Source organism: Podarcis melisellensis (genome assembly GCF_964234715.1).
Source record: "Podarcis melisellensis genome assembly, chromosome: 6".
In the NCBI taxonomy this organism is placed as follows: domain Eukaryota; kingdom Metazoa; phylum Chordata; class Lepidosauria; order Squamata; family Lacertidae; genus Podarcis; species Podarcis melisellensis.
Window position 1 is genome coordinate 80,278,280 of NC_138538.1, and position 27,639 is coordinate 80,305,918.

General features: G+C 44.1%; 1 protein-coding gene across 5 annotated transcripts in view; it reads right to left on the reverse strand.

The window, feature by feature from the left end:
* NEK7 (NIMA related kinase 7) overlaps positions 1 to 27,268 on the reverse strand; it is an 86,256-nt gene extending 58,988 nt beyond the window's left edge. Inside the window, exons 1-3 of one of the 5 annotated variants that reach the window (XM_081914947.1) lie at positions 26,971 to 27,263; positions 10,792 to 10,858; positions 281 to 366 (exon numbers count right to left, since the gene is read on the reverse strand). In XM_081914947.1, coding sequence (XP_081771073.1) covers positions 281 to 337 — 57 coding nt within the window. In that variant the 5' untranslated portion in view covers positions 338 to 366; positions 10,792 to 10,858; positions 26,971 to 27,263. Of the gene's footprint in view, positions 1 to 280; positions 367 to 10,791; positions 10,859 to 26,833; positions 26,938 to 26,970 lie in introns of those variants that run through there. The other 4 variants (XM_081914946.1, XM_081914948.1, XM_081914950.1 and 1 more) reach the window with 4 other exon arrangements.
* Positions 27,269 to 27,639: the final 371 nt, after the last annotated feature.

Consider the following 27,639-nt stretch of genomic DNA (forward strand, 5'->3'; position numbering starts at 1 on the left):
TTCTACAAGAACTGATTTGTGATTCACCTTAAACATAGTATAGTTACAAACAAACAAACAAACAAACAAACAAACAAACAAACTGGAGTCCAAGTTGCAACAGTAAAAAAAAAAAGGAAAGGAAAAAAATCCATAGCACCATTCTAGGGCTACAGTATGTAATGGAAATGAACAGAATAACATCGGCAAAATGTAAGTCAGAGTAAGTTCTCTGGGCTTTAAAATTCTGAATTAATGTACCCCTTCCTACCTAGTCTGAGCAACTAATGCAATGTCCTACCTGTGGCTGAAATTGAGGAACAGGAGGGCCTGGCATGCCTTGAGATTGCTCATCCATTGTTTCAAATCACAACACTTTCAAGTGACCTGTACAAAAATATGAATGACCTTTATAAAAATACGACACAATGAAATATTTTTGAAATATTTCAAAACCTCTTTGGTTTTATTTCCATAGCATCATTAGCTTACACAGGAATTTACAGGGCAGGACAAAGGACTTTACCATCTATTTATATGGCTGGTATGTTTTGTTGTTGTTGTTTTTCCACTGATGTTATGTTTTTTGAAATATTAATGTATTATATGAATTAATGTATTATATTATATTTCCCCTCTGCTATTATATATTGTATATTTTTCTTTGAGGTAAGTTGCTTGGAAACCTTTGGGTGACAAGCGACTAACAAGTTGTTTTTGTTGTTACAGTGTCAGACCACAGAAATATGTAAGCAGGGGGGAAATGTGTGCCCCTGAAGTTACATTTGCTTGGTTCATGTAGGGAAAGATGAGGATTAAGGAGTTAAACTAAGGGGTGGCCTATTATGTCCTCATACATTCAAGTCCATTATGTGACATGAAAATACTCTTTAAGTCAGAGGTTTACCAACTTTTCATGTTGGTGACACACTTTTTAGACATGCATCATTTCGCGACACAGTAATTCAGTTTTGCATCATTGCTCAACACAGTAATTCAGTTTTACTAGCAAACCGGAGGTTAAACTAACCCCTTTCTAGCCCCAGGAGGAGCGTGGGGAGCGTTTGTGCGATACACACCAACACATTGCATCCGACACTCCTAACATGTCGCGACACACAGTTTGGAAAGCTCTGCTTTAAGTGGTCAACCCTCTGAGGGCAAGTTCACACATGAATGCTCATGGATCAATGAAATCAACACTTGCCTGACAAGTGATTTCCAATCTTTTCAGACCCACAACACCCACCTTTAGCCCTAACATTAATTTGGGGACCCATTTCTTTCCTTTCTTTCTTTTTTAAAACCATATAACTGTATATAACATACAACTGTATAGCAGTAGTGCTTCTGCTGTGACCCACTTAGGTGAGGCTGCAACCCAACTCACCAGCTGTAAACCAATGGAAAAGACAGTCACAGATAAATTAATATAATATAATATTATATATATATATATATATATATATATATATATATATATATATATATATATATATCTCATTTACAATATTTTTTAATAATAAAAAAACAAAATCAAAAACCAAAATTCCCTTTAAAAATCCTTTTCGTCAACCAAAATTCCCTTTAAAAATCCTTTTCGTCAACCAAAATTCCCTTTAAAAATCCTTTTCGTCAAATGCGCATTTCCCCGGAGCAGAGTGTAAGAGAAGATTAGGACTCATTTAAAAGAAAGAAAATTGACTACATTTTGTAGCCTGTCATTTTCTCTCAACATCGCTGCTTCTATTCATGTAGGTCTGAGATCAGAATCAAATGTGAAAGCATTCTGATCGATATAAAAAACCAGCTAGCTACAAAGAACAAAAAAGCTTCTCTACAGATCCTTATTAAAACAAAACCAAAAATGCAAATATTTTTAACCTAGAAACGCTGAAGGAGTCTATCCAATTGGGAAACAGCATCAAAAGGAAAGCACTTTTTAACAGACAAGTTACTTAAAAAAAAAAATTAAAACTGTTTCCTAACCCAAAGTTTTGGACATAGTGTAAATCATCTTACTTCTTTAAATGTCAGTTTTATGCTTTTTCTCCTTCCAGGAGTTTTTAAGCTGTGGAAATCGTTCAGAATAAGGGAAACATCAATATTTTGCCCTTTTAACTCTTAAACCAGAAGCAAAGCTTTTCTACAGAACTGTTCTTATTGGTCTTTGCCCTTTGTTGAATAGTGGCAATAAAACTGCTCCATAGCAAATGCTTTTCCCATCTACTTTGCATCTCAAAAACAAATGTCGCTAGCATTTTTACAATGAATTGAATAGCACACATCTTTAAGATAATAGCTGGTACAGAAGCTGAATTTACCATCCATACAATCCAGCTTCGTTATGCATTATCTTTGTCCTGGCTGTCATGTAACAGTTTTTAATTCAAATAACAAAAGCTCCTCTTTAAATATTTCCCTCCTCTTAAAAAAATAAATAATCAACTTTCAGACTAGTTTTCAAACTGCGTGCTGAGAAACCCCACAGGTTCTCTGGAAACTTATCAGACGATCATTCAATTAGAACATCGTGACAGAGTAACGTTCTTAAAAATCACTGCGCATGCAAAACACTATCGATAGGTTTTCGAACACATGGTTTACCCTGTCAGTCATGTAGGTCAATGGTGAGTTCAACAAGCCCAGCTAAAATCCCACATGTACTGGGAGACCACACCTTAGAAGTGACCCTAGAATTTCATGCAATCTAAACAGGTTCTGTTACAGATACAGAGGGCTTTCAAGGAGTCGGGGGCAAGGAATCAAAATGGAAAGTGTTCTTAAAGGTCAAGCTATAGTTTCCAATGCTCTTATTTCAGACTTTTTGGAAATTAGTGCATCCCATTCATACATACTGATTCACTTCCTCAGTGCCTGCTAAATAAGAAGGAATAGGTAAGGGCAAACATTGGCTTCAGACTTGGCACAACCAACACTTTAAAAAATAATTCTGCCCACTTATTCAAAAGCCTAGAAGTCACAATCTTTCAAAGGACATCCTGTGTATACCCTCTGATTACTTTATAAATGGGGAGGGTTTTAACAAGAATCTCTTGAACATTATTGTACCCTTTAATTCCTAACTGACAGGAACACCAAAGATTTAGTAGAGCACCTAAAACACAGAAAAAACTGAAAGTGGCGATAAGACCAAAATATTGCTGGCAGCGACATTTTTTTCCACAACGCTTGGCAAACACACTGTTATTTAGGATGCATGATGAGGTCAATGTTGGCAACTCCTTGCAAGATCCCAACAAGTTTTTGAACGTAAGGCTCAAAAATACAAAGAAGTCTTAGTGCATTGGAAAAATTAGATCTCTGTCTAGGCAAGTCTGAAAAAAAAAACAGAATTTAAATGCCCAAGCAGTCTGCAGAGGAATTTAAGGCCACAAGTGTCTTAAACTATGATGTGGATATCACTAATTGGATCTGATACCTTATTATGTAAGCTTGCAGTAATAATCTCACATTTCTCTTTTAAAAAATCTTAATCAGGAAAGAATGACACCAATGTAGCACAGCAGAACAAGTGCTAGACTTTGGGGGCACCTGGGTTCAAATCTTTGCTTAGCCATGATGCTACCTGGGAGTCCTCCAGCAAATTTCTCTTGGCCTGACCTACCACACAATATTACTGCTAGCATAAAATAAGATAACCCCATGTCAACTCCAACATGAATCTTACAATATTATATGTCTGCCACTAATAACATAGCTGAAGACTATAGTGAGTTTGGACAATTCATCTCAATTTAAGCTGAAACATGTATGCACCTGTTGCTTGCATGCACACCCAAGTGTTGAAGTTTGCTTACTAGCTCAGCTTATTCCAAAGCTGTTAACCATAGTTTCCCAGATGAAACCGGAAGCTATGAAAGACTTCCTGGTTTGTTTGTTGGCTGGTTAGTTGGTTTGCTTCCTTGCTTGTTCATGTGAAAGGAGGAGCAAAAGTCCACGCTCAGCAAGAAAGCCCATTAATATCTCAGCTAATTACACATTTACAGATACAGTTCTTTTAAATTTCTGGTTTAGATACAATATAAAATAGAAAGAAAGAACTTGTATAGGCACAGAAGGCAACAAAATCAATTCTCACCATTTAGCTGTATTCTTAGCATTTAATAGATGGAGTTGATTTCAATTTTCTGCTATAAAGAGGTAGACTAATATTTGAACTAAACAATTATCTGTTAACTCCTCTACCTTCCCATTATCATACATATTAGAGTAACACCTGTACAAAGCAGCTATGCTTTGTAGTATGGCAGACTTACATTTTAGCAAAATAAATACAACAAATAAGGCGTGCGTGTTGTTAATTCCTTCATTGTTTTCACAGGTTTGAGGACGATGCTTTGTATTTACAACTTGCCACTAGCAAATCACAGAACACAATTTATTACTTCTGTTTTACATTTGTTTTAGGTAACCTGTTGATTTTCAGGCTTTCTTCAGCCAGAAAACCCTTTTCATTTTTGACTCGTTAAGATGGAGCAACTTGTTACACCGTACCGCCAACCACTGACACAAGGATCACACTTGACGTAACACTGGAAACATACAAACGCATATCTCTATCTTTCTCTCCCCCCAAAAAAAACCAACCAAAAATTTACAGGTAGCAACCGCTAGACGATGCAGCAGATCCAGATCAGGACCTCATATTGGGGAGAGAGAAGTTCAGGATTCTGGTGAAAACTGCACCCCTAGAGGCCGTTTGCCAGATACTAAAGACTTACAGGCACAAAGGCTATTATCCCATATGTTGCACCTAATCTTAGTTCTGCTGAGTGTACATTACCAACTTAGGTCCATCAATTTCTTTGCAGAACTCAGATATAACCCTATGTATTTTCAATTGTAATAACTAGTATTGCAACACAGAACACATCCAACACCCTTCTGTAGCTGCACACTGCAGGAAAAGATCAGTGTTGAGAGAACCAATATCTTTCAGGGGGTCTTGCAAGTTTTACTGATCTTACCACTGAGGAACCCATGTCCAGGTTTCACTTGGGGAAGTTGGGGGATTCCCAGAATGCAATGCCACCTATCTAATCCACATATTCTCAACCTGCGGGTTGCAGGTCAAAGCTAGAGCATCAGAACAAGGGAACAAACCATATGCAAACAAGGCTAGCCCCTGAAAGGCCCCTAACTACTGATTTTAATCCATTTGTTAGGTTATAAATTATTTGGAGGGGGGTGTCATTTTCTTTAAAGCTGCACAGGGTAAACCATGCAGAGAACATGAACAGTCTGGAGGCATTAGCCCAACCTAAAACATTAAGCAGCACTCTTAAAAAAAGAGACTTCAGGGGTTTTTTAACATATTTGCATGCAACCAAAATTAAGGCTGCACAATTCCTTTGCTTACACTGGGGAATGGGTTCTCAAAGTGACTTGAATGTCTCAGCATAATTTGGGACAAGCAGAATTGTATTTGTTTCCAAACCTCATTCTTACCCCAGGAAAGTTATAGGAAATTTAAAAGCACTGGGGATGAATGTGTTACAGACTGCTTAGTATTTAGTATCAGTTCAATGGTTGTGTTCTCTTCCTTTGGGCCCAGCAAACACTTATTTATCATATAATACACATACTAATAGTGATCCCAATGTTCAGAGAGTCATTCTTTATGCAGTGAAAACAACACCATCTATGCATAAGAGGGAGGCGTCACCAAGCTTGGGGGAGCTCATATATTTGTGTAAGTACAAAGAAACTTTGGGAAAGAACCCAAAGGGGGACATACCCACCCACCCCCCAAAAAAGCTTAATGGGCATTGAATATGCCTCATCGTTACAAAAGACTGGATCACTGTTGTGGATGGTGGGGGACTCGGAAAACTTGGTGGAAAGGGAAAATCCTGAACCTAAGCGGACCACGCTGCAACATTTTGTTGCAGGTACCACTCACTTCTTTTGTAGCCTATCTTTGTTAAATGATGTAATTCAAGTCAGCACGCATGAAGCACTTGGGTGGTCTCCTATCCAGGGAGTGACCAGACCCAGACCTTCTTTTAATAAATCCCATTAGAAGAAACACCTAGCAGCTTTCTGCCCATCTTCTGCTATAAACGTATCTATGTTCCATTCTCAATAGCAATAGTAAGACAAAACTGGGTACTGCAAGAGGGCAGGCCTCAAAGAAACAGAGGTGCTTCCTCTTCCTTGAATTTAGAGCTACCATGTTAAACAGTGAGCAGTTCTGATTCAGAGGCCCAATCAGCTACATCTGGAAGCATTTTGAGAAGCTCAGATGTCAAACAAGGAAAGAAACCCACCTATCTACACAGCCTACTTGGGGGCAGGGGTGGATTCAACACTGACATAACAAGACTATGTCTGGAATTTTATTCCAGATATGCACAAGGTAAGTGGCTTTTTTAAAAAAAAAATCCATTACTCAAAAAAGCACTACAAAGTTAAACACAGGTGGCAATTTAGCAGTGTCACAAAAAGAGGTCATCTCTTGATGTATACTACAAATGGTTATTAAATAGCTTATGTAAGACTAAAGAGATTATAACTCCCTCTTCTAAAAACATTTTTCAAAATCATGCTAAGTATATTTATTTTACATTATTTATTGAATTTATATACTGCCCTATACACACAAGTCTCAGGGTGGTTCACAGGATAAAATCAGAATATAAATCACAAAATACATAGTAAAAAATCGCAATAACCCCCAATACTATTATCCTGATGAATAAGTTTAGTGTCACTGATGAAAGTATCTTACGTTACAACAAAAAAGTCACACTGGGCACAATCCAGCAAACAATGGTGCATAAATGGGGGTGGATTGACATGAAGAGGGATTCGGTCCACCTGAGCTCTTTGGTTTGAGCAATGTAGACTTTTAAGGTTCTGCAAATGTCCAGGGAATGCCAACTATTTTCTCCTCTCTCAAGTTCTTGCTGCAAGTGGAAGATAGCAGCGACTTTAGGAATGAAGGCTGGGTCGGTACAAATGACAATGCTCTCTTTGTGAAAGGTTCAAGAGTGCTCTTGGAGTGCAATTCTGAAAATCTGCAAGCTGAAGTGATGGCCACTAATGAGGCAAGCTTGAAGGATGGAAGTTTGAGGGAGACCTTCCCCAGTGGTTTGAAGGGAAGCTTCTCTAAAACACCTTGTGGAGGTCCTAGAATGGGAATATGTGGCTGGTCAGGGGACACTTTAGAGTTGCCTCTCTAAGGAATCGTTTTCAAGAGCAAATGGGAAGAGAGGCGGGCAGCGGATGGTCATGACAGGATTGAGGAAAGGATGGTGGAAACTTCTGGTTTCTTGTAGGAGTGACTTGTGGACACACACAAGAATCAAAATGGTATCTAGGTGGATTGATATAAGCAGGGGGTGGGGGCCTCTTGGAGTGTAGAAGCGTATCAATGAGGTCTGCAGGTAAGTCCAGCTTGGTGAGGCATTGCAGTTCAAACTCTAAACAGTCAGCTGGAGCCACTTAAGAGCTGGATGAAGAATCAGGCTCTGAAAGAGGAGCTCTGTTCCGTAAAGTGTCAAGGAAGGGGAGACTGCCAGGTGGAGTATTTGAGGGAACCAAGGGTGCTGAATCCAGTATGGTATAATGAGGAGAACTCTTACTTTCTCTTCTCTGATTTTCTGGAGGACCCTCAGAATGATGGAGAGAGAAGACCTGGTGGCCATGTGGAAAGCAGGGCATCCCATGCCTCCACTGATGACTGGAGCTGATGATTCCAGTCTGAGGCAAAGAGGTCCACTTGGCATTGGCCAAACTTTGACAGCAGCTGTTGAAAAATGGATGTATGCACTTTGTCCAATTTCCTGTGGCTCAGCCAGTCTGCTTGCATGTTCAGGAGACCAAAGATGTGCTCAGCTGTGATTGACTGGATGTTGTGTTCTGCCCAGCTAAGGAGGAGGGATGCTTCTGCCTGAAGCTCCCAAGATTGGGTGTTTCCTTGTTTGTTGATGTTGGATTTCACTGTGGTTGATTCCGTGCAGATTAGGACATTGCCGAGATGGAAAAGAGGAGCAAAGTGTTGTAGGGCTAGGTGAGCTGCTCTCAAATGCTCATTGACACTTCCACAGCAGACCATAGGCCTTCAATGTTTAGATCTTCACAGCGAGCTCCCCACCCTGTGAGGTTGGTAGCAAGAAGAGCAGTGGCAGAGATCTGTCCTGTCCTTCCTATGTCCATTGCCTTGGGAATGACCACTTGTTCAGAACCAAGTTAATAACTCCACTGAAAGGATGTTTAGTGAGAAAAATACCATCAGTGCATTTTGAAGAAGGATATGATTATTTGGACCAAATCTAGTAAACTCTTAGCTGCAGTGATAATTTTTATATTTTCTTTCCTGTACTAAAAAAATTAAAAGGTGCCGCTAGTGTGCATCTGTTTCTTCCTGTACCACTGCAAGCTACAAGACACAAGCTTAGCTTCTCAATTGACCTTTTGTACAAATATAAGTGACACCCTGGTCAGCAGCCCAAGACACAAAAAATGCTTGATCAGGATATGACGGTCTCCCAGATCTGATGTCAGAGCAAGTACCCAACCCAGCCACTGTAACCTGGGGGAAATGTTGTTCTGATCTCAAAATATAGTAATAAGATGCGTACATGAAATAAAGTCCACATACCCAATCTTCCTAATATTTTCTCAGCCCTTGAGTTGCACAAATTAAAACATCCTGTTTCTACTTGTGGTAGACAGCCAGTGGGAAACAAATATTTATTGAAGGAAATTACAGCAAATCGAGACTAGCGGAGCCCCTGAGCAGTTTTCAAACCAGGTCCCAGGCAGCTGCATTTTCAAGCATTACAACTACTTCATCATTTTTCTCATCTTTCCGTGGCATTGTTGTAGGGTGGAGGGAGGGGACTCAGAAAAACAGCCCCCATCACCACAGCCAGTGGAGAGAAACAGATGTTGAGAGTAAACAATAGCAGAAAATCAGTGGCAACAATGTCTGCCTTTTTGTATCTTACGGAATACAGAAGCATTGGAGCCATGGCACTATTCATCCCCACCCCCAAAATTGCTGGACCAGATATGACTGGGTCATCTTGAGCCTATTGCAGTCTCTCTCACCTTGATCTACCCCACAGGGTTGTTGTGAGGATAAAAAGGACAGGGGAAGAGCAATACATGCTGTCTTGAGCTGCTTGGAAGAAAGGAAGGTTATAAATGCAAGTGATAATAATACCAAGTGGTGTAGCACCATTCACTGCAACGGAAGTAACTGGTATTAAGGGAGAGTATCTTTTCCGTTCTGAAAACTTTTATTTTAAGGGGAGTGTTTTTTGATTTAATCTCAAGATTCAACCATTTCTCCTACATGCATTTCATGTTCTGCCCTTTCCTGTCAGGTACATTTCAAGAAATAAACATTGTTCGGTTCACAAGCCAAAAGCAAGCAAACAAAACAATGATTTTATGTCATTCAGAGGTGTCAAAGATATGAAATGCACACTTCTGGAAGTATGGTCTCCTTTCTAAACAGATAGAGCCTGTAGAGGTTTTTTTTTTTTTTGTCTGGGCGGGGAAGATGCAAAATACCAAGTAGCCAACTATCATTATTCCAGTGATATTAAAATATTATGCCACACATATATGCAAGCTATTTAACATACGCTAAAGCACATTTTTGGTCACATAGAGATTTAAATCAAATACACAGTGAAGAATTATTCACAGTGCTAGGGCTTCATTATTATTTTTTCTGCAATAGTATTCCACTGCTGAAGAGAAAAGTATGGTTTAAAGACTGGCTTCTCTCTTCAGGGGTTGGACTAGATGACTCGTGGTTCCTTCCAACTCTACAATTCTATGATTCTGCAGTGGAAGCAGGTGAAGTAGTTAATGATGCTCTGCAAGTGGTTCTCATTGATATATGCCTATCACCTTTTCCCCTCAGGTAGAATGATTTACCGTATTTTTCGCTCTATAAGACGCACCAGACCACAAGACGCACCTAATTTTTGGAGGAGGAAAACAAGAAAAAAAATATTCTGAATCTCAGAAGCCAGAACAGCAAGAGGGATCGCTGCGCAGTGAAAGCAGCAATCCCTCTTGCTGTTCTGGCTTCTGGGATAGCTGCGCAGCCTGCATTCGCTCCATAAGACGCACACACACACACACCCTTACTTTTTAGAAGGGAAAAAGTGAGTCTTATAGAGGGGGAAATACGGTATCTCAGTGTTGAACAGGACATGGACGGTTGCACATTGACACAAGTTTCATTTTACATTAGATTCCTCTCTGCGTTTTTTAAAATTAAAAATGGAATTTTTCTATTAGCTATTTTCACACCAACTCTTCCACCATTCCCAAACTTTTTAAGCACAGTAGACACTCAGTACAATTCAGTATATTCTACTCATAGACTAGAGCAGAGATAATAGAATCATAGTTGGAAGGGACCCAAGGATCATCTAGTCCAACACCCTGCAATGGAGGGATCTCAGCTAAGGTACTGAGCTCCATGAGGTACTGTAAGTGTAGATAGGATTTCTGCCTAAGTACAAAACATATGTGTCTCTAGTCTGTATCCAAAACCTAAAAAAATAATAAATAAATAAAATTCAATCTAGAGCCTTTAAAACTAATCGAAGTCAAATCCCTGAATTCAGTAGCATAAAACCAACATAAATGTGCATTAGCTTAAATCCCACTTAAAACCAAAGAAAGTGCAATGGTATGCAACCAAGTGCTGAGTCTAGGCTGAGTTTTCTAGCCCTCATGAATGCAGGAATAATTTTTAAAAAGCAGAATTACAAATAGTGTTGGAGGCAAGTAACATAAGGGGATAAGATTCTTTACCTTTTTCAACTCAGCTGATTTTCCAAACCATATAACAAGGTAATCTCAAGGACTGGCTCAAGGACATCTACGTACAGAAAAATAAAATGTATGTTGTCTACTAATTGTAGTTTGGCACGCACATGAAATCAGTTATGCAAATCACATTAATTATCTGCAAATAAGATATGCAAATTAGCTGCAGCCGCCTTTTGATTCATGATATATTTACGATGTGGCCCTCAGCACAGAGAAATTTGGCTGCCTTTTCTGATACAGTGATACAAAGGGATGTTTTTCCACTCCTTCCAAGTTTCCTACTGTGGAGTTGGGCAACTCCTCTTGTACCCAAGGGCTGCAATCAAACGTCACTATAAAACCAGATCCCTACAGCTAATATGTACTGTACATGTAATTAAGTCCAGATACCCACAACTAGTACGTACTTAAAAGTAGCATAAGATGCAAGATTACGATCCTTGCTTTAATTTGGAGAATGCCAGGCTGCAACTCGTGAATGCAGTCTGCTTATTCCATAATAATATTCACTTGGAATTTGAGAAGGGGGGGAAATCTCAAGTCAACTTCTCAAAGAGATTCTCTATATTTATCCTACATCTGAGCTTACACTGTGAACATGTTTTTCAAGTTGAGCTCTGCTAGAAAATATTGCTTAAACATTCTGATTTTCTAATATGGAGCTAGGAACAGGGGCTTATCCTCCTGAATGTTTTATTTTCTGAGCTCCGGTTCCTTCCTTGCTGCTCCATTTCGCTTAATCAAAATAGCCAGGGGGCCTGGCTTGCTGCACATGTAGCTTGGGGATTTTCCTAGGGAGGCTGTTAGCTCTTCCTTCCCTAAAGCAGAAGTCATTCCTCCTTTCCTCAAAAGCTCCTCACTTTAGTGCCTCAAGCCAGTGACCACTGCCTTCCCCTCCACACCTCATAAGCAATCCCAACATTGCATTTAATTGCTAATGGCAACATCAAGTAGAAACACTTTACGGTATTAATGGCTCCTCCCTCAAAACATATGAATTTTCTGCTTCCGATTATCGTCCCTTCTCCCTCTCTCACTTGCAAGGACAAATTCATGGAGTTATTCACAGAGCTATCAATGGCTATATAGTACTGGAGCAATATGCCCCTGGATACAAGTTGTTGGGGACCATGAGTAACAGAATACTATTGCACTCAGTGTCCTGGTTAGTCACTGTGAAATTGGAGTAGGGTTCCTCCAAGGTTTCTATTACTTTGAGGAGAAGCAGAGAAAGTCAACTCCATGTTATATGTGTGGGTTTTAACTTTAATTTTTAAAAAAAACTAAAAATGGGGAAAAGTAGGATATATATGTTTTGTGTGTGTGTGTTTACATTTGTATTAATCAAACATTGTTACATGTAACTGTGTATTTTTGTAATATTTTGTTTAAATTGTCTGCTGTTGCTTCAGTTTCCTGTACACATCTTATATTTTTAATAATTATTATTATAATTTTATTATTTATACTCTGCTCAACTAGCTAGGTTTTTAATATGTTAAGCAGTATAGAAATTAAATAATCAACCAATCAATTCCTAAAGGTCATTTGGCTATGGAAAAGATCTGCTCATCTGTAGTTACCGTATTTTTCCGTGCATTGGACGCCCCCATGTATAGGACAACCCCTATTTTTGGGGACTCCAAATTAAGAAAATGGGGGGGAGATTGACCTGAATTGTTGACGAAAATTGTTCGCCCGCCGGACCAACGATGACAGCCACACGCCTCTAACAAGCTGTCTATCAGCTGTTCCCTCGCAGGCAGAGCCAGACAATTGCTGAGCTTTTTTGGGGGGGAGCCCCAGAGTTGTTGAGCTTTCAGGGGGAGGCGCCGTTACCCAGGAGGGGCGCAAGGCGCGAGGTTTCTGTTATGTAGTGTAGTTTCACCCTGGGCCAACAGGGGGATACTGTATATAGTTTTCACTCAGGTCTGTAGATAGTTTTCACTCAGGTCCGCAGCAGTTATTTTAGGCGGGAACTCTGGGCTGTGGTTGTTACAATGTTGACAGCCGGCTGCCTATAAAAGCAGGCCGGCTGAGCTGTTTGCAGTCAGTTCTATTCCAGCTTACAAAATAAAGAGCTACTTGAAGAAATCGCTGTGCCAGCTGCTATGTCAACCCACAACTTAATACTGGCGACGAAGGTGGGATGGATGGACATCAGAGCACAGCCAGATGCGGCCAGCCTCTGAACTGAGCTGAATCACTGAGCTGAATCACAGAGCGAAATCACTGAGCGAAATCACTGGGCAGAACCAATTCAGAGCTGACTGTTCTGGCTAGAGCACTGTGTTCCATCCATCGCCCTTCACGCCGGCATCGGAATCATGGCTTCACTTGTGCCTCTACTGCCGTTTGCGCCAGCCTCTGAATCATGGGACTCCTACCTCGCTCGGTTCGACTGCTACCTCCAAGCCAACGAGCTGACAGCAGTATCAAAGGATCGGAAGCGGGGCCTATTCCTCAGCCTCTGTGGGCCTGAGGTGTTTGAGACGGCCCGAGCATTGGTTGCGCCTGAAGCAGTCCAGGCAACACCATGGGACACGATCCAAGAGAAGCTCCGCAACCACTATGCACCAAAGCCGTCCAAGATTGCTGCCCGCCATGCGTTCTACCACCGGAACCAGGCAGAGGGGGAGTCAATCAACAACTACACCACCGCCCTGCGACAGGCTGCAATGCACTGTGAGTTCCGAGACTTAGACGATGCCCTGATGGATCGAATCGTCTGCGGGGTCCGGGACATCCATCTGCAACGGCGTCTCCTAGCCAAGCCAGACCTCACGCTACAGAAAGCCATTGAGGAGGCTGTGGCCTCAGAAGCTGCTGAACGCTCCGCCCAGGAGATCCGCAAGTCCAGCAGCCCGCGTCTTGCTAGGGAGCCAGTTCCGGTGCATCATGAAGAGGCCAGCAGTGATGAGGCATCCTCCAGTGAAGACGATGACGTGCACCAGACAAAGCGGGAGCGCAGGAAGTTCCAACAGAAGTCCAAGGGCCAACCGGAATGTGCCGGCTGCGGAGGCAACCATTCCCGTGCCAAGTGTCGATTCAGAGACGCCATCTGTAGGAAGTGTTCCAGAAGGGGCCACATCTCTAAGGTCTGCCGATCGGCTCCGTCTGACACCCCCCCTTCATCGACTCGCAAGTCCAAGTCTTCACTCCAGTCTGCCAAGGAAAGTTGTTTCGCTCTCACCAACTGCCGCTGCCCGTCTGGAACCACAATTGGCCAAACCGACTCGCCTACGCGACGCAAGCTGAACGTCACGGTGCTCATTGAAGGAGCTCCATGTGACATGGAGATCGACACCGGGTCTGCCCTGTCCATCGTGTCATGGAGCACCATCAAAAGACTGGTACCCAGAGTGTCCAAGAGGCAACTCAACTCCCACCGCGTACACCTGAGAGACTACCAGGGAAACGACATTCCCGTGGTAGGCGTTGGCCGGTTCCAGATCGCCTTCAAGGATTTTTCGGGCCTGCTCCGGTTGGTGGTGGTCGAAGGTCAGCGGCCAAGCCTCCTAGGGCTAGACTGGTTTGATGCCCTCGGCCTGGAAGTCACCGGCATCAACTGCATCTCTAACGCAGAGACTGAGGGTCTGGTCAAAGACTTTGCCGAGGTTTTTGACGGCACCTTGGGGCAATATACAGGTACGCCCATCTCCTTTAGCCTTGATCCACAAGTCGCCCCCATCAAGCTAAAGCCACGCCGGGTTCCCTTTGCTCTCAAGGCTAAGGTGGACGAACAACTAGACAAACTGATTGCCCAAGGAGTTTTGGAGCCGGTTGACCACGCCAAGTGGGAAACCCCCATCGTCACGCCTGTCAAGCCAGATGGGTCGGTGAGAATCTGCGCTGACTACAAGTGCACGATCAACAAGGCACTTCAGCAGCACGCTTATCCGGTTCCTGTTGTCCAACACCTGCTGCATTCCCTGGGTGAGGGTAAGGTCTTCGCTAAGCTGGACCTTGCCCAAGCATATCAACAACTGCCAGTTGATGATGCCACTGCTGAAGCCCAGACGATCGTCACCCACCGGGGGGCATTCCGTTGCCGCCGGTTGCAGTTCGGGGTGAGTGTGGCTCCTGGAATCTTCCAAAGCCTTATGGAGCGTCTCCTGCAAGGGCTTCCGGGCATGGTACCATATTTTGATGACATCTTGGTGTCTGCAGACTCACACCAGCAGCTGTTCGAGCGCCTCCGTGCCGTGCTGACCAGGTTCCAAGAGGCCGGGCTCAAGGTAAAGAGGGAGAAGTGCCAGATCGCCGTTCCACAGGTAGAGTTCCTGGGCTATCTTATCGATGCCTCCGGCCTTCACCCAACCACATCCAAGATCCGCGCTATCCAGCAGGCCCCCACCCCAAAGAACAAAATGGAGTTGCAGGCATTCCTGGGGCTGCTGAACTTTTATAACATGTTCCTGCCCCACAAAGCCACAGTGGCTGAGCCTCTTCACCGACTCCTTAGCACTAAGACGCCTTGGGCCTGGGGTCATCGGGAGACGGCGGCCTTCAACGCGGTCAAGGCTCTCCTTTCTTCAGACAGTGTGCTGGTACAGTACAGTGAATCCAGGCCGCTGGTCCTTGCCTGCGACGCCTCACCTTTTGGCATCGGTGCTGTCCTTAGTCACCGTTTTCCAGATGGAAGAGAAGCACCGCTCGCCTACTTTTCCAGGACACTATCTCCGACGGAACGGAATTACAGCCAGCTCGACAAGGAGGCATTGGCACTTGTGGCTGGAGTGAAGAGGTTCCATGAATACCTCTATGGCAGGACTTTTGACCTCATCACTGACCACAAGCCACTCCTGGGCCTCCTCGCCGGTGATCGTCCAACTCCACCGGTCCTCTCGCCACGCATGCTGCGATGGACTGTTTTCCTGGCTGCCTACCACTACCGGCTCATCCATCGCCCGGGGAAATCGATGGGCCATGCCGACGCCCTCAGCCGTTGCCCTCTTCCAGCATTTGTGGAAGACCCGGCTCCAGCTTCATCGCTCCTTCTGATTGAGGATCTTCCGGCAGCACCTGTATCAGCTACCACTGTGGCCTCTGCGTCTGCCCAGGATCGCACCATCAGCCGGGTGCTCAACTGGGTGTGGAGGGGGTGGCCACAAGGGCCTTTTGCATCGGAGTTCCAGCCCTTCGCAACCAGACAACATGAACTCTCAGCTCATCGCGGCTGTCTGCTGTGGGGAGACCGCGTCGTGATTCCCCAGGGACTCCGTCAGCGCGTCCTGGAGGCTCTGCACGTTGGCCACCCGGGAATTGTCAAAATGAAGGCGTTGGCTCGGTGTTACGTCTGGTGGCCTAATATGGACGATGCCATCACTGCCTGGGTGTCCGCCTGTCAAGCGTGCCAAGAGTCGAGGCCTGCACCACCGGCAGCTAAGGGACACACCTGGGAGACGCCAAAGACACCCTGGTCGAGGGTGCACATCGATCTGGCTGGCCCCTTTCACGGCCGGACCTTTATGGTAGTGGTGGACGCCTATTCCAAATGGCTGGAGGTCGCCCTGATGCCCTCCACCACTACCGAAGCTGTCATCCGGGTGCTGCGAGGCCTGTTTGCAACGCATGGGTGTCCTGATGTCCTTGTCTCTGACAACGGACCGCAGTTCACGTCAGGCACCTTTGAGCGGTATCTTTTGGGACTGGGCATCCGCCATGCCCTAACGGCACCCTTTCATCCATCCAGCAACGGGCAAGCGGAAAGAATGGTGCGCTCGGCAAAAGAGGCACTGGCGCGCCTGGACCGGGGAGACTGGCATGAGCGGGTCGCCGAATACTTGTTCGTGCAACACATCACCCCTCATGCGGCCACAGGGAGGAGTCCTGCTGAACTGCTTATGGGCCGCCGCCTCAGGTCACCGCTCGACCGGCTACACCCGGACTTTGCCGTGGCTGAACCCCTAGGCTGTGCCAACGCGCCACGGTCATTTGTCCCAGGAAACCAGGTCTTTGCCCGGAACTATGTGGGGGACATTCCTTGGGTGCCAGCCACAGTAGTGGGAGTCACTGGACCTCGCTCGTACCAGGTGGCACTCGAAGATGGACGCTTGTGGCGACGGCACATAGACCAGCTTAGGCGCAGGGTTGGGAACTTGGACACTACCGAGGTGCCCCCAACTGCGCCTGCAGCTCCAGAAGAGACACGTACAGATGGCGCGGCCCCACCTACACCTCCCTCGCAAACTGCCAGCGTGGAGCCGAACCAAGCCGCTTCAGAACAGACTCAGACCACTCCACTTGCGGAGGCTCCACCCACAGCAGCGGATCCAGGGGAGTGGGTTCCAACGCCACCTAGGGTCGCACCACAGCCTCAGCAAGAACTGTGTGGCCCTCCGGACTTGGCTACCAGTCCCCGGCGGTCTGGCAGAGTTTCCAAGCGCCCAACTTATTTAAAGGACTATGTTGTTGGACATGTATCACTGTTGGTCTAAGTATGGGAAATGTAACCGATATGCTTTTGTGCCTAATTGAACCATTACGCGTAGTGCTGTATATAAGGAAACCATTACGATTGTAACTAACACCTTATCTCGGTGGGGAGGGGTGTTATGTAGTGTAGTTTCACCCTGGGCCAACAGGGGGATACTGTATATAGTTTTCACTCAGGTCTGTAGATAGTTTTCACTCAGGTCCGCAGCAGTTATTTTAGGCGGGAACTCTGGGCTGTGGTTGTTACAATGTTGACAGCCGGCTGCCTATAAAAGCAGGCCGGCTGAGCTGTTTGCAGTCAGTTCTATTCCAGCTTACAAAATAAAGAGCTACTTGAAGAAATCGCTGTGCCGGCTGCTATGTCAACCCACAACTTAATAGTTTCTATGACAGGAAAGCTGTGAAGGGGTAATATTACTTCGATCGCCGCAGCCAACTGGAGCAGCAGCAACGCTCGCGCTTAGCCAGCCGCAGACTCTGTGGGGCACAAAGGGACCGCCTTCAGCCTCCCTCCCATCTGTAAGGCGGGCTCAGTGGGAGGAGGCAAGCAGACTACGGAGACCCCATGGCTCGCCACTGTGAGGAGCTGCAACTGTCAGAGCATGTATGGCAGCAAGTACCATATAGTGGTACCTCGGGTTACATACGCTTCAGGTTACAGACTCCGCTAACCCAGAAATAGTGCTTCAGGTTAAGAACTTTGCTTCAGGATGAGAACAGAAATCGTGCTCTGGTGGCGCGGCGGCAGCAGGAGACCCCAATGGCTAAAGTGGTGCTTCAGGTTAAGAACAGTTTCAGGTTCAGTACGGACCTCCGGAACGAATTAAGTACTTAACCCGAGGTACCACTGCATTTATTTATTTATATATTCAATTGCTACATTTCATGTATAAGACGACCCACGTTTTCAAACTTAAAAAATGGGGCCTCATCTTATACACGGGAAAGTATGGTATTTAGTGCCACTCTACACTAGTTTCATTTACCAATTTTAATGCGTTTCCCCAGTTTTCAAAATCAACAAGAAAATCTGTAGCACATGGTCCAACTGCATTGGCTAATAGTTTCCAGGCCCAATTCAAAGCATTGCTTTATACCTATAAAGCCTTAGGTGGCTCAGGACCCCAGTACCTCCAAGGTCTGCCACTCACCACATGAATTGACCCAGACCCTGCAATTGTCATCTGAGGCACTTCTACAGGAGGTCTGGAAAGTAGCAACCCAAGAACAGTTTTTTCAGTGGTGGCTCCTCACTTGCGGGATGTTCATCCCAGGGAGGCTTACCTGGCGCCACTACAGATTTTGCCGTGCAAAAACGCTTCTTTTTTGCAGACCTTTAGTTTTTAATTACCTGTGGTCTCATTCAGTGCATGAGCTGTCTGAATTTTGTCTTTTACAAACAGGGTTGCCTTTTGGATTTTTCTTTGTATTGTTTCATGCTGTGTGTGTTTATTTACTATAAGTCACTTTAATTTACTTTTATAAAAACAATTAACAGGTTACAATAAATAATAATAAATGGTTTGAAATGTTCTGCATTATGTGCCTTGACTCACTTGTGCCTTTTAGAACTATGTGATCCTATTCTTCCAGCCCCCAAGTGATTAGTTCCTTCTCTCTCTTCCCTACTGACATGAGATTAGACTGAACAACTTACTGGCCATCAGTTTCCTCCTCCAATATTGCGCTAACATAAAATAGTCAGTTCACATAACACAGTAAGTCAAACTATGGTTTAATGAGATCACACAAATGTGTAGGCTCCCAGAGAAGAGTTTGTAGCCACTTTTCTACTCCTCAGTCCTATTTACTGCTATGCCATGCTAAACTAAGCCAAGGTTTGGCATAGCATGTTGTTCAGTCTAAACCAGGACCCCTGGTTAACCCCTCTTGGTACTAACCACAAGCCATAACCAAGAAGGAACTATGGCTTAGTGCAATGCAGTAAAAAGGACCAGAGAAGAACTAAGTGTGAGCAGTGGCGTAGCGTGGGGGGTGCAGGGGGGGCCGGCCGCACCGGGCGCAACATCTGGGGGTTAGGATTAGGGGGCGCAAATCCACGGGTTAGGGGGTGCAAATTACTTGCCTTGCCCCGGGTGCTGACAACCCACGCTACGCCACTGAGTGTGAGCTCCTCTCCAAAAGCCCACACAATCTCACTGACTATGTAAGTAGTTTAGCTTACTGTGTAGTGTGAACAAGGTCTATGATTGCTTTGCATCAGCTTTATTAATTAATTTTAATACAAAACTGCAGGAGTGTAGGATAGTAAATGAATTTAAACACTCAGTTCTAGTGGGAACCTAGCGGTTTCAGCACCAGTATTCATGTCCCAGAACTTATGAACTAATAGTTTTTAAAAAGAATACCTTTGAACATGTGGTTTATAGGATTTAATTGGGTCAGTTTTCACAGCCAGACCCAAACATCAGAACATGTGATGTGATAGACGAAATAAGAATATTGCAAACATGTTTAACGGTGCTTTCCCCACATCTATTTGAGTATCTTGAAGGATATGTCCTTGTGAACATAGAATGCATGGGCACAAGCAAAGTTATCTTGGCTTTTTTAAAAAAACAACCCACTAAAGTCTTTAGCTTATAATTTAGATAACTGTGATTTGAACACCTACATTATTCTGTTAGACAGCCTTTAACAACTTCAATGTCGCCAGTCCTTCAGATTTTGTACAATTCAAAATATGGCTTCAGACAAAAGAAATTAATGGCTAACCAGGAATTTAGGATATTAGTAATATGTGAAGCTGACCTATAGCAGGATCTGCTCTTTCATGCAACCACAATGTGATACTTCTTTTAATTAGATTATTGTAACACTCTAAAAAAAAATTGATGTCAAAGTAATTTATTTTTAAACCTTTGATTAAGCTAAATTTAAGGCTCCAAAAGTGAGACGGTTTTTGCAGATTTCAATTTAGTTTCTAAGCCATAACTCAAAACAATCATTTATTTACTCTTACATCATTGTGGGTCAAGGCTTCCTTGTGCAGAACACAGTTGCATTTTACATTAGTGGCAAGACTGGAAAAAAATGACTTAATTAATGTAAACACCATCTCAACAATTTTTAAAAACTTATACAAGCACTTTCACTGTTACAGAGTAAACGTAGGGGACTCAACCTACGTTCTTTACTCACCGTTGGTGCCAATGGAAGTTTCCCTCTTAAGGCAAACAATAATTGCAGGAGGGAGTTCATCAAGATGATTTTTACCTGCTTCCTTGCACATAGTCTCAATACCTCCCCAGCAGCAGCTACTTACTCCTCCTTGTTTAATTATCTAGATTGCTAAATGCTGGTGTACAGTAGTAGCTAAGAGACTATGCTATGAATCAAGAAATCCCCACTTTGAATCTTATCTCTGCCATGAGTTTCCTGGGTAGCTTTAGACAAGCTACACACACATTCAGCCTCAATCTCTCATTTGCAATATGGGAATACCAAAACTGTCTTAACTTACAAAGCTGGAAAGTTTTGGTGTATAAAAGCCAAGTTGTAAACAAACACAAGACTGTAGAATGTCTTTACTGATTATGAAACACAGAAGTTAAGACAGGCATCTTAACACAATTTCCATGCCTTTTGCTGCACAAGTGAATTTGTAAGCCCCTTATCTCCTGGCTTAAGCTAAAGGGGTTTTAGTCAAGAGTCTATATGCCTATAGAAACAGAAATTACACTAGTTCATATTCATACCTTCAAGTTTCAGTCTCTGAGAAACTCGTCTCTTGTCAAGTAACCTTCCTATGGTGAAAGTGTGCTTGTAAATTCAGCATTACAAGAATACTTAGCAAAAAATTAGTCTCTACCCTAAAAAATATTGGCTTCAAGTCAAAAAGTAATCCAAAAGGACTGCTGCAAGGTACTGAACTCTTATTTCCCAGTTGCTAAAAAAAAGGAAGACAGCAAAGGGTGGGTGCGATAATATCTGTAGTTAAAACAGTGACAGAAATGCCCAAACTGCATTACATTAGTGAAGTCTATTTATTCCACCTCTAGAACTGTTGCATTTTATGGTTAGGATTATGTCAGATACCTTCCAGTCTTCCAAAATCTAGCTTACTGTTGATTTAGCAGTTAACCGTTTCAAATGAGTACACAGCAATATTTTATATTTGAGTGTATTCCAGACTCTGCAGCCCTAGAGACTTTTTCATTCAGGCACACACAATGTGGCAACAAAGCTAAATGCTACCCACCTGCCATATGTGGTGCCCCACCAGGGGCTTGATAAACCCATTTTTGCTGTCTGTCTGAGACTACAAAATAGGGGGCTGGCAGGCATATGGCAGTCCGCAATGCATGAGTAGTGTGCCGTGTTCAGGTCTGAGGGCAGGGTCACAAGTTGCCCAGCCTGTTTAAATCTATTTGTTCCCCAACATCTTATGTGTTAATACAAACAGTAAACATTAGGGTCCTTCAGCTATTGTTTATTTTCTAACTTCTAGAGGAAATGAAACTTTCAGTCTGCTTTAGTTACTGAGGGTTATATTGTAAAAGAAAGTTTAATGCAAAGAAAACCTATTCATTTCCTCACCAACAGTACAGATATTATGGGGAATAAATGACCTTGGGGTGGAAAAGAAACAACACAAGTAGCAGTAGGTAGGAAACTCATTAGCTGAACTAAAAGAACACTGAACAGTACTCCTGCCATGCATCAAAACTTTCTGGAGCATCCAACTGGAACATACAACAAACCTGGGGGTGGGAGGGAGGCTTGGAAGACTGGGGGAAATAATTTAAATCTTCAGCATCTAAATGGCAATCAATCTAAAGTGTCTTGGAGCACCAGTAAGATACTATTAATATATGCACTGTGATAATGTTACGACTATAAACAAAAGGCTACCAATTCTAAGAGTTCCAAAGTTTCAAAGGCCTTAAGGCATCCTGAAAATTATCAAATACACTTGTTCACTGGAAAACTAATTCCCATTAGTACCAAATAAATGAAGTAAGTGTCGCATTCATAGTCGACGTTCCACTATTCGCACTAAGACAACTAGAGACTCAATACAGTATTATCATCATAGTGAGGAAAATACTTTTCATTACTGAAAAGGCAATAAATGATGGGCTGATTAAAGATGATTAATGGACTTGGGCTTCAATATTTTCCTTTGTTTCTTTGAAACAGAGACACAATGAAATATATTTATCATGTCAAAAAAAAAGTCTGCGGTATAAGAATTTTATAATTGGATGAAAAACAGCAGTATTGTCACACAAAGAAAGCTGGCAACACATAAATCATTATAAGGAATTTAACATTTTAAGGATATTGGAGAAACCCTTAGGGCTACATGGCAATTTTTAGTGTTCCATTAGTCTGTTACTTTGAAAGGTTTTCCCCTTTTTGGTTGTAAATTCAAATGAACCAAGCTATAATTGAAGATAACATCTATAAGAATGCACACATGATTGCATCCAATACTGCACAATCTGTATCCCTGGTACAATTAAGGCTGTACCCCAATGCAGAATTAGGTGTGCCCAAACCTCTGGATTTAAAGGAGTGGCAATCCTAATCGTGCCTACTGAGAACTAAGCTCCACTGTATTCAATGAGACTTGCCCCTAGGTAAGTGTGTACAGGATTGCAGCCTTAGGCATGGCTAACTCTGCATAGGATTGGACTGAAGAAAGATTAGGTAAAATCCAGTTCTGTTTTGCTATAACATCTCTGCTGGAACACAGGCCTCTAATATTGTTGTACAATGATCCTAAATACCTTTGGGTGGTAGTCAGCCAAGTTATACTCAGAAAAGACCCACTGAAACTAATGAACATGCATAAGTTTGATCAATTAATATCAATGGGTCCACCTTAAATAAAACATAAAGGTAAAAAGGGACCCCTGACCATTAGGTCCTGTGGTGACCGACTCTGGGGTTGCGGCGCTCATCTCGCTTTACTGGCCAAGGGAGCCGGCATACAGCTTCTGGTCATGTGGCCAGTATGACTAAGCCACTTCTGGCGAACCAGAACAGCGCACGGAAACGCCGTTTACCTTCCTGCCGGAGCGGTACCTATTCATCTACTTGCACTTTGACCTGCTTTCGAACTTCTAGGTTGGCAGGAGCAGGGACCGAGCAACGGGAGCTCACCCCGTTGCAGGGATTCAAACCGCCGACCTTCTGATCGGCAAGTCCTAGGCTCTGTGGTTTAACCCACAGCACCACCTGTGTCCCAAATAAAACATAGTTGAACATAATTTGTAGTAAATTAAGTAAACCATTAATTACTTTTCAGTAGTTTACCTAGTGAACAATTGAACTCTGTGCAAGATTACAATCCTATGCAATTTACTCAAGAGTTAGCCTCACTGAGCTTAGTAGCAGCATAGCTTCAAACTGTAAGTTTTTTCAGTACCAGTTATAAATCCTTTGTTTTGTTTTTTTTTATTCCTGAGTTCCCACACTTACATCATAACACATTGTTGATATTTCTGGTTTTCCTCTCTGCCTTCTTCAGCTAAATGGGAACTTCTGGAAGGCTCATCTCTCACCAGAAAATGAGAGATGTGCTGTCACTGGAACATCTATTCACCAGGAACAGAATCCAAAAAAATGAAGAAAGTAAGAGCCAATCGTTTTTAAATACACTACCTTTAAAAGTGGTAGTAAGGGAATGGAAAGAAAGGGAATGGTGAGGAAAGAGGTGTAAGAAATCTCACCTTGTACCTCAACTGTTAGTGAAGTTAACAGACAACCATCTTTCTTAAAATGCTACAGAGTCCAGGCCCTTTAGTATCCTGCACAATCAAGAGTGTTCAGCCACCAAAGATGATCTTGCTTAAAGAAGCAAAGATGCTTGCTTAAAATGAATTTAAGGGTCTGCCTACACAACCACTTATAGTCTCACAATTTCCTGTCTTCAACTTTCCATTAATTTACATCATGTTTGTTATGCGCTAAAATTGACTGCAGCCAATTCGCTGTCTGTAACCACCAGCAGTTCAAACAAGCCACCTGAGACTGAAAACGTGATTGATGGACTGTTTACAGCTTTGGTGAGTTACAATGTACATGATGAAAAAGCTACTTTAAATAAACTAGAGTAAACACAATTAACAAGTCATTTCCATGAGATCTTGAACCGAGGTACCAAGGTCATGAAAGAACTTCATCATGTGTACTTGACTTCCATGGAAGCATCTCAGAGATGACTCACCCTTCCATACTAAGCAACAGGCAATCTACTTAATAAGCACGCATCTCAGAGGGCTTTTGGCTTATACTGACAGAAAGCTACTGCCACGAAAGACTGTAGAAAACACTTGGAATTACTTCTTTGTTTCTTTTGGTATTGGGGAAACAGGCACATCTGTATTTAAATACCACATGTCTGTATAATTTTCAGCATCTTATGCAACTCTGGCTCCTCAACATTTCAGAACGTCAATACCTTGTTTATAAATGGCAAAGTTATTCAGCTGATGCTAAAGCAAGAAAACTCGTGTTCTGTGCAACGAGATATAGAGTTGGAAGCTATGCATCCAGTAATAGGGCAAATTCAGCTCTTTATCAGTATCTGAAAGATAGCAATAACTTGCAAACAGGAAGATGAGAAGTATGATTTTCCTCCAGATAAATAATTCACTGCTTTATACATGCACAAACAACACAGGATGGGTATATTTAAGACTGTACTTTACAGCATAGTCTAAGCTTATTGAATGTTGTAATCCTAACCTCACTTAACTGGAAGTATAACCCCACTGAATTCAACTGGGCTTACTTCAGACCAGGCAGTTAGGGCTAAACTGTAAGATCAGTAAAGTCTCTTGCTGCAGTGTAACCGCTAACCAGCGTAACATTGCTGGAGGTTTACATTAAAAGGGTTTTAAATACTACCACAGACATTTAGCAACGGCACAATGCCACCACCAATACTTATACCCTCAAGCCCAGCTGGGAAACTGAAGGGAAGGGTGGAGATATTATAATCAAAGAGAGTTGGAAGGTACCACGTGGGTCATCTAGTCCAACCCCCTCAACGCAAGAATGTTTTGCGCAACATGGGACAACCCACAATCCTGAGATTAAGAATCCCATGCTCTACCGACTGAGCTATCCCAGTGTACATCCAGTGTATAATGGAGTACAAGCCGGTAAGTCAGCGCATCCCAATTTGGATTACAGGGCTACCTGGGAGGCAGAGGGGAGAAATTGCTTCCTTATGCATCTTAAAAAGCAGAGACATCACCTTGCCAACAAAGGTCTGTATAGTTAAAGCTATGGTTTTCCCAGTAGTGATGTATGGAAGTGAGAGCTGGACCATAAAGAAGGCTGATCGCTGAAGAATTGATGCTTTTGAATTATGGTGCTGGACGAGGCTCTTGAGAGTCCCATGGACTGCAAGAAGATCAAACCTATCCACTCTTAAGGAAATCAGCCCTGAGTGCTCACTGGAAGGACAGATCCTGAAGCTGAGGCTCCAATACTTTGGCCACCTCATGAGAAGACTCCCTGGAAAAGACCCTGATGTTGGGAAAGATGGAGGGCACAAGGAGAAGGGGATGACAGAGGACGAGATGGTGGGACAGTGTTCTTGAAGCTACCAGCATGAGTCTGACCAAACTGTGGGAGACAGTGGAAGACAGGAGTGCCTGGCGTGCTCTGGTCCATGGGGTCACGAAGAGTCGAACACGACTAAACGACTAAACAACAACATGCCAATGCACTTTTGAGTCACGCAAAAAATAAATAAATATGAATTTGCACCAAAGAAAAAGATACGACAGCAGGGAAAGGGCTGCAGGTGTCTTTTGCGAACCATGCTATGGGGCCCTCACCCCAACCCTGCCTTCTGGGCTACAAGCATCACCACCAGCATCAGAAGTCCTTAGGTTGCCTGAGGAAGAAATCTTGGGTCTTGAACCTTGCTCGGTGCTTCACTGTGGGGACGCCACACTTGGAAGTCTGCTGTTGTCCCACCAATCCCTTGGCACTGCTAACAACCCCCAGCCTGCCATTATAGGGCAAACAGACGCAAACCCCCAAGCAAAAATAGTTTTGGCGCAAGTTCTTATACAACTTCAGTGCAACCAAGGTTTCAATACACGCCTATTTACTTATGCAAGGGCCAAAGACGGAGCGGGGTGGGGGGAGGCGAGGAGGTGACTAAGGTTGACAACTCCCCCCCCCCCAAAAAAGGAGGGGAGCCCCTATGAAGGAAGAGCATTAGGACAGGGGCCAATTCAGAAGAAGACCGCCTTCCCTTTTCCAGAGAACTCTTTTCTCCAAAGCGCGCAAGCGCAGTCGCTTCCTCTCCCCCCCCCACCCCGCATCTCCACACAAACACACCCTCGTCTTACTTACAACTAGCGCGTGAAGCGGTGGGGGTGGGGGGGAGGGGAGAGGGAAGGAAACGGCACTGACGGCGACCAATGAGAGGCGGGGACGCCGTACGAAGCAGCCAATGGAGATCGCCCGGTGGGAGGGCCGCGCTCACGAGCAGCTCCCGGGCGAAGTATCTGTGGCGGAGCGAGCGCCGAGGCCAAAAAGAAAAAGAAGAAGAGGGTTGATGGGGTTCTTTTTGAGGGCGGGGGCCGTTTACCGAGCGGGGCCTGCGAACTTCTCCTCAGCCGTTTCCTCGCGCGGCGTCATTTCTCCCTCAGAAGTAGCAGCAGTCTCTTCCACCCACCAAGCGCGCGCCCGCCACCCCCCCCCCTTCGACTCGGTACTTTCGGTTACCTCAGAAGACTGGGCAGGCGTCGATTTCAGTTATTTTTTTAAATCTCCCTCAGGCAGGGACGCGGCAGTACGTGGGAGGGGAGGGTGAGGGTTTTGTGTGGAGAAGGAGCGCAGCCCTCAGCCTCCCTCTTTTTTTTCCCCTCCTCCTCCTCGCTCGCTCTCTCGCTCTTCCGTCTCCTGGTGCCGCCGCTGTCAAGGCTGTAAACATCCCGGCATCCCCGAGGACAAGAAGGCGGGGCCGGGCGCACCGCCTACCGGCCCTGCCTCCTTCCCAGCCGCCGGCCGGCCCGTCGCCCGGCAGGCTGACTAGCTGGCCGTCGCCGGCTCCCCGCGCGCACGGTTACTACACACGCGCGGAGAGCCCGTCCTGGCCGCCGCCAGAAAAAAGGAGGCAAAAAGGTAACCGTGACTTCGCCTTACAAAAAAGTTGGGAAGGGAAACGGCCCCACGGCGTTTCTTTTCTCTGTCGCAGGCACACACATACACACGTTATGGGCTTCACGCGTCATCCTGCCTCAGTAAGGACTGCCTCCTCCTGATAGACTGGTTCGGTTCATGACCTAGGAACCGACTCTTAGGGGCCGAGGGGGAGTGTCTAGAGCCACCCCAATAACGTACCCCCCCCAAAAAAGTTGCCATTCCAGTGGTGTGCGTGCACCACGTCATATG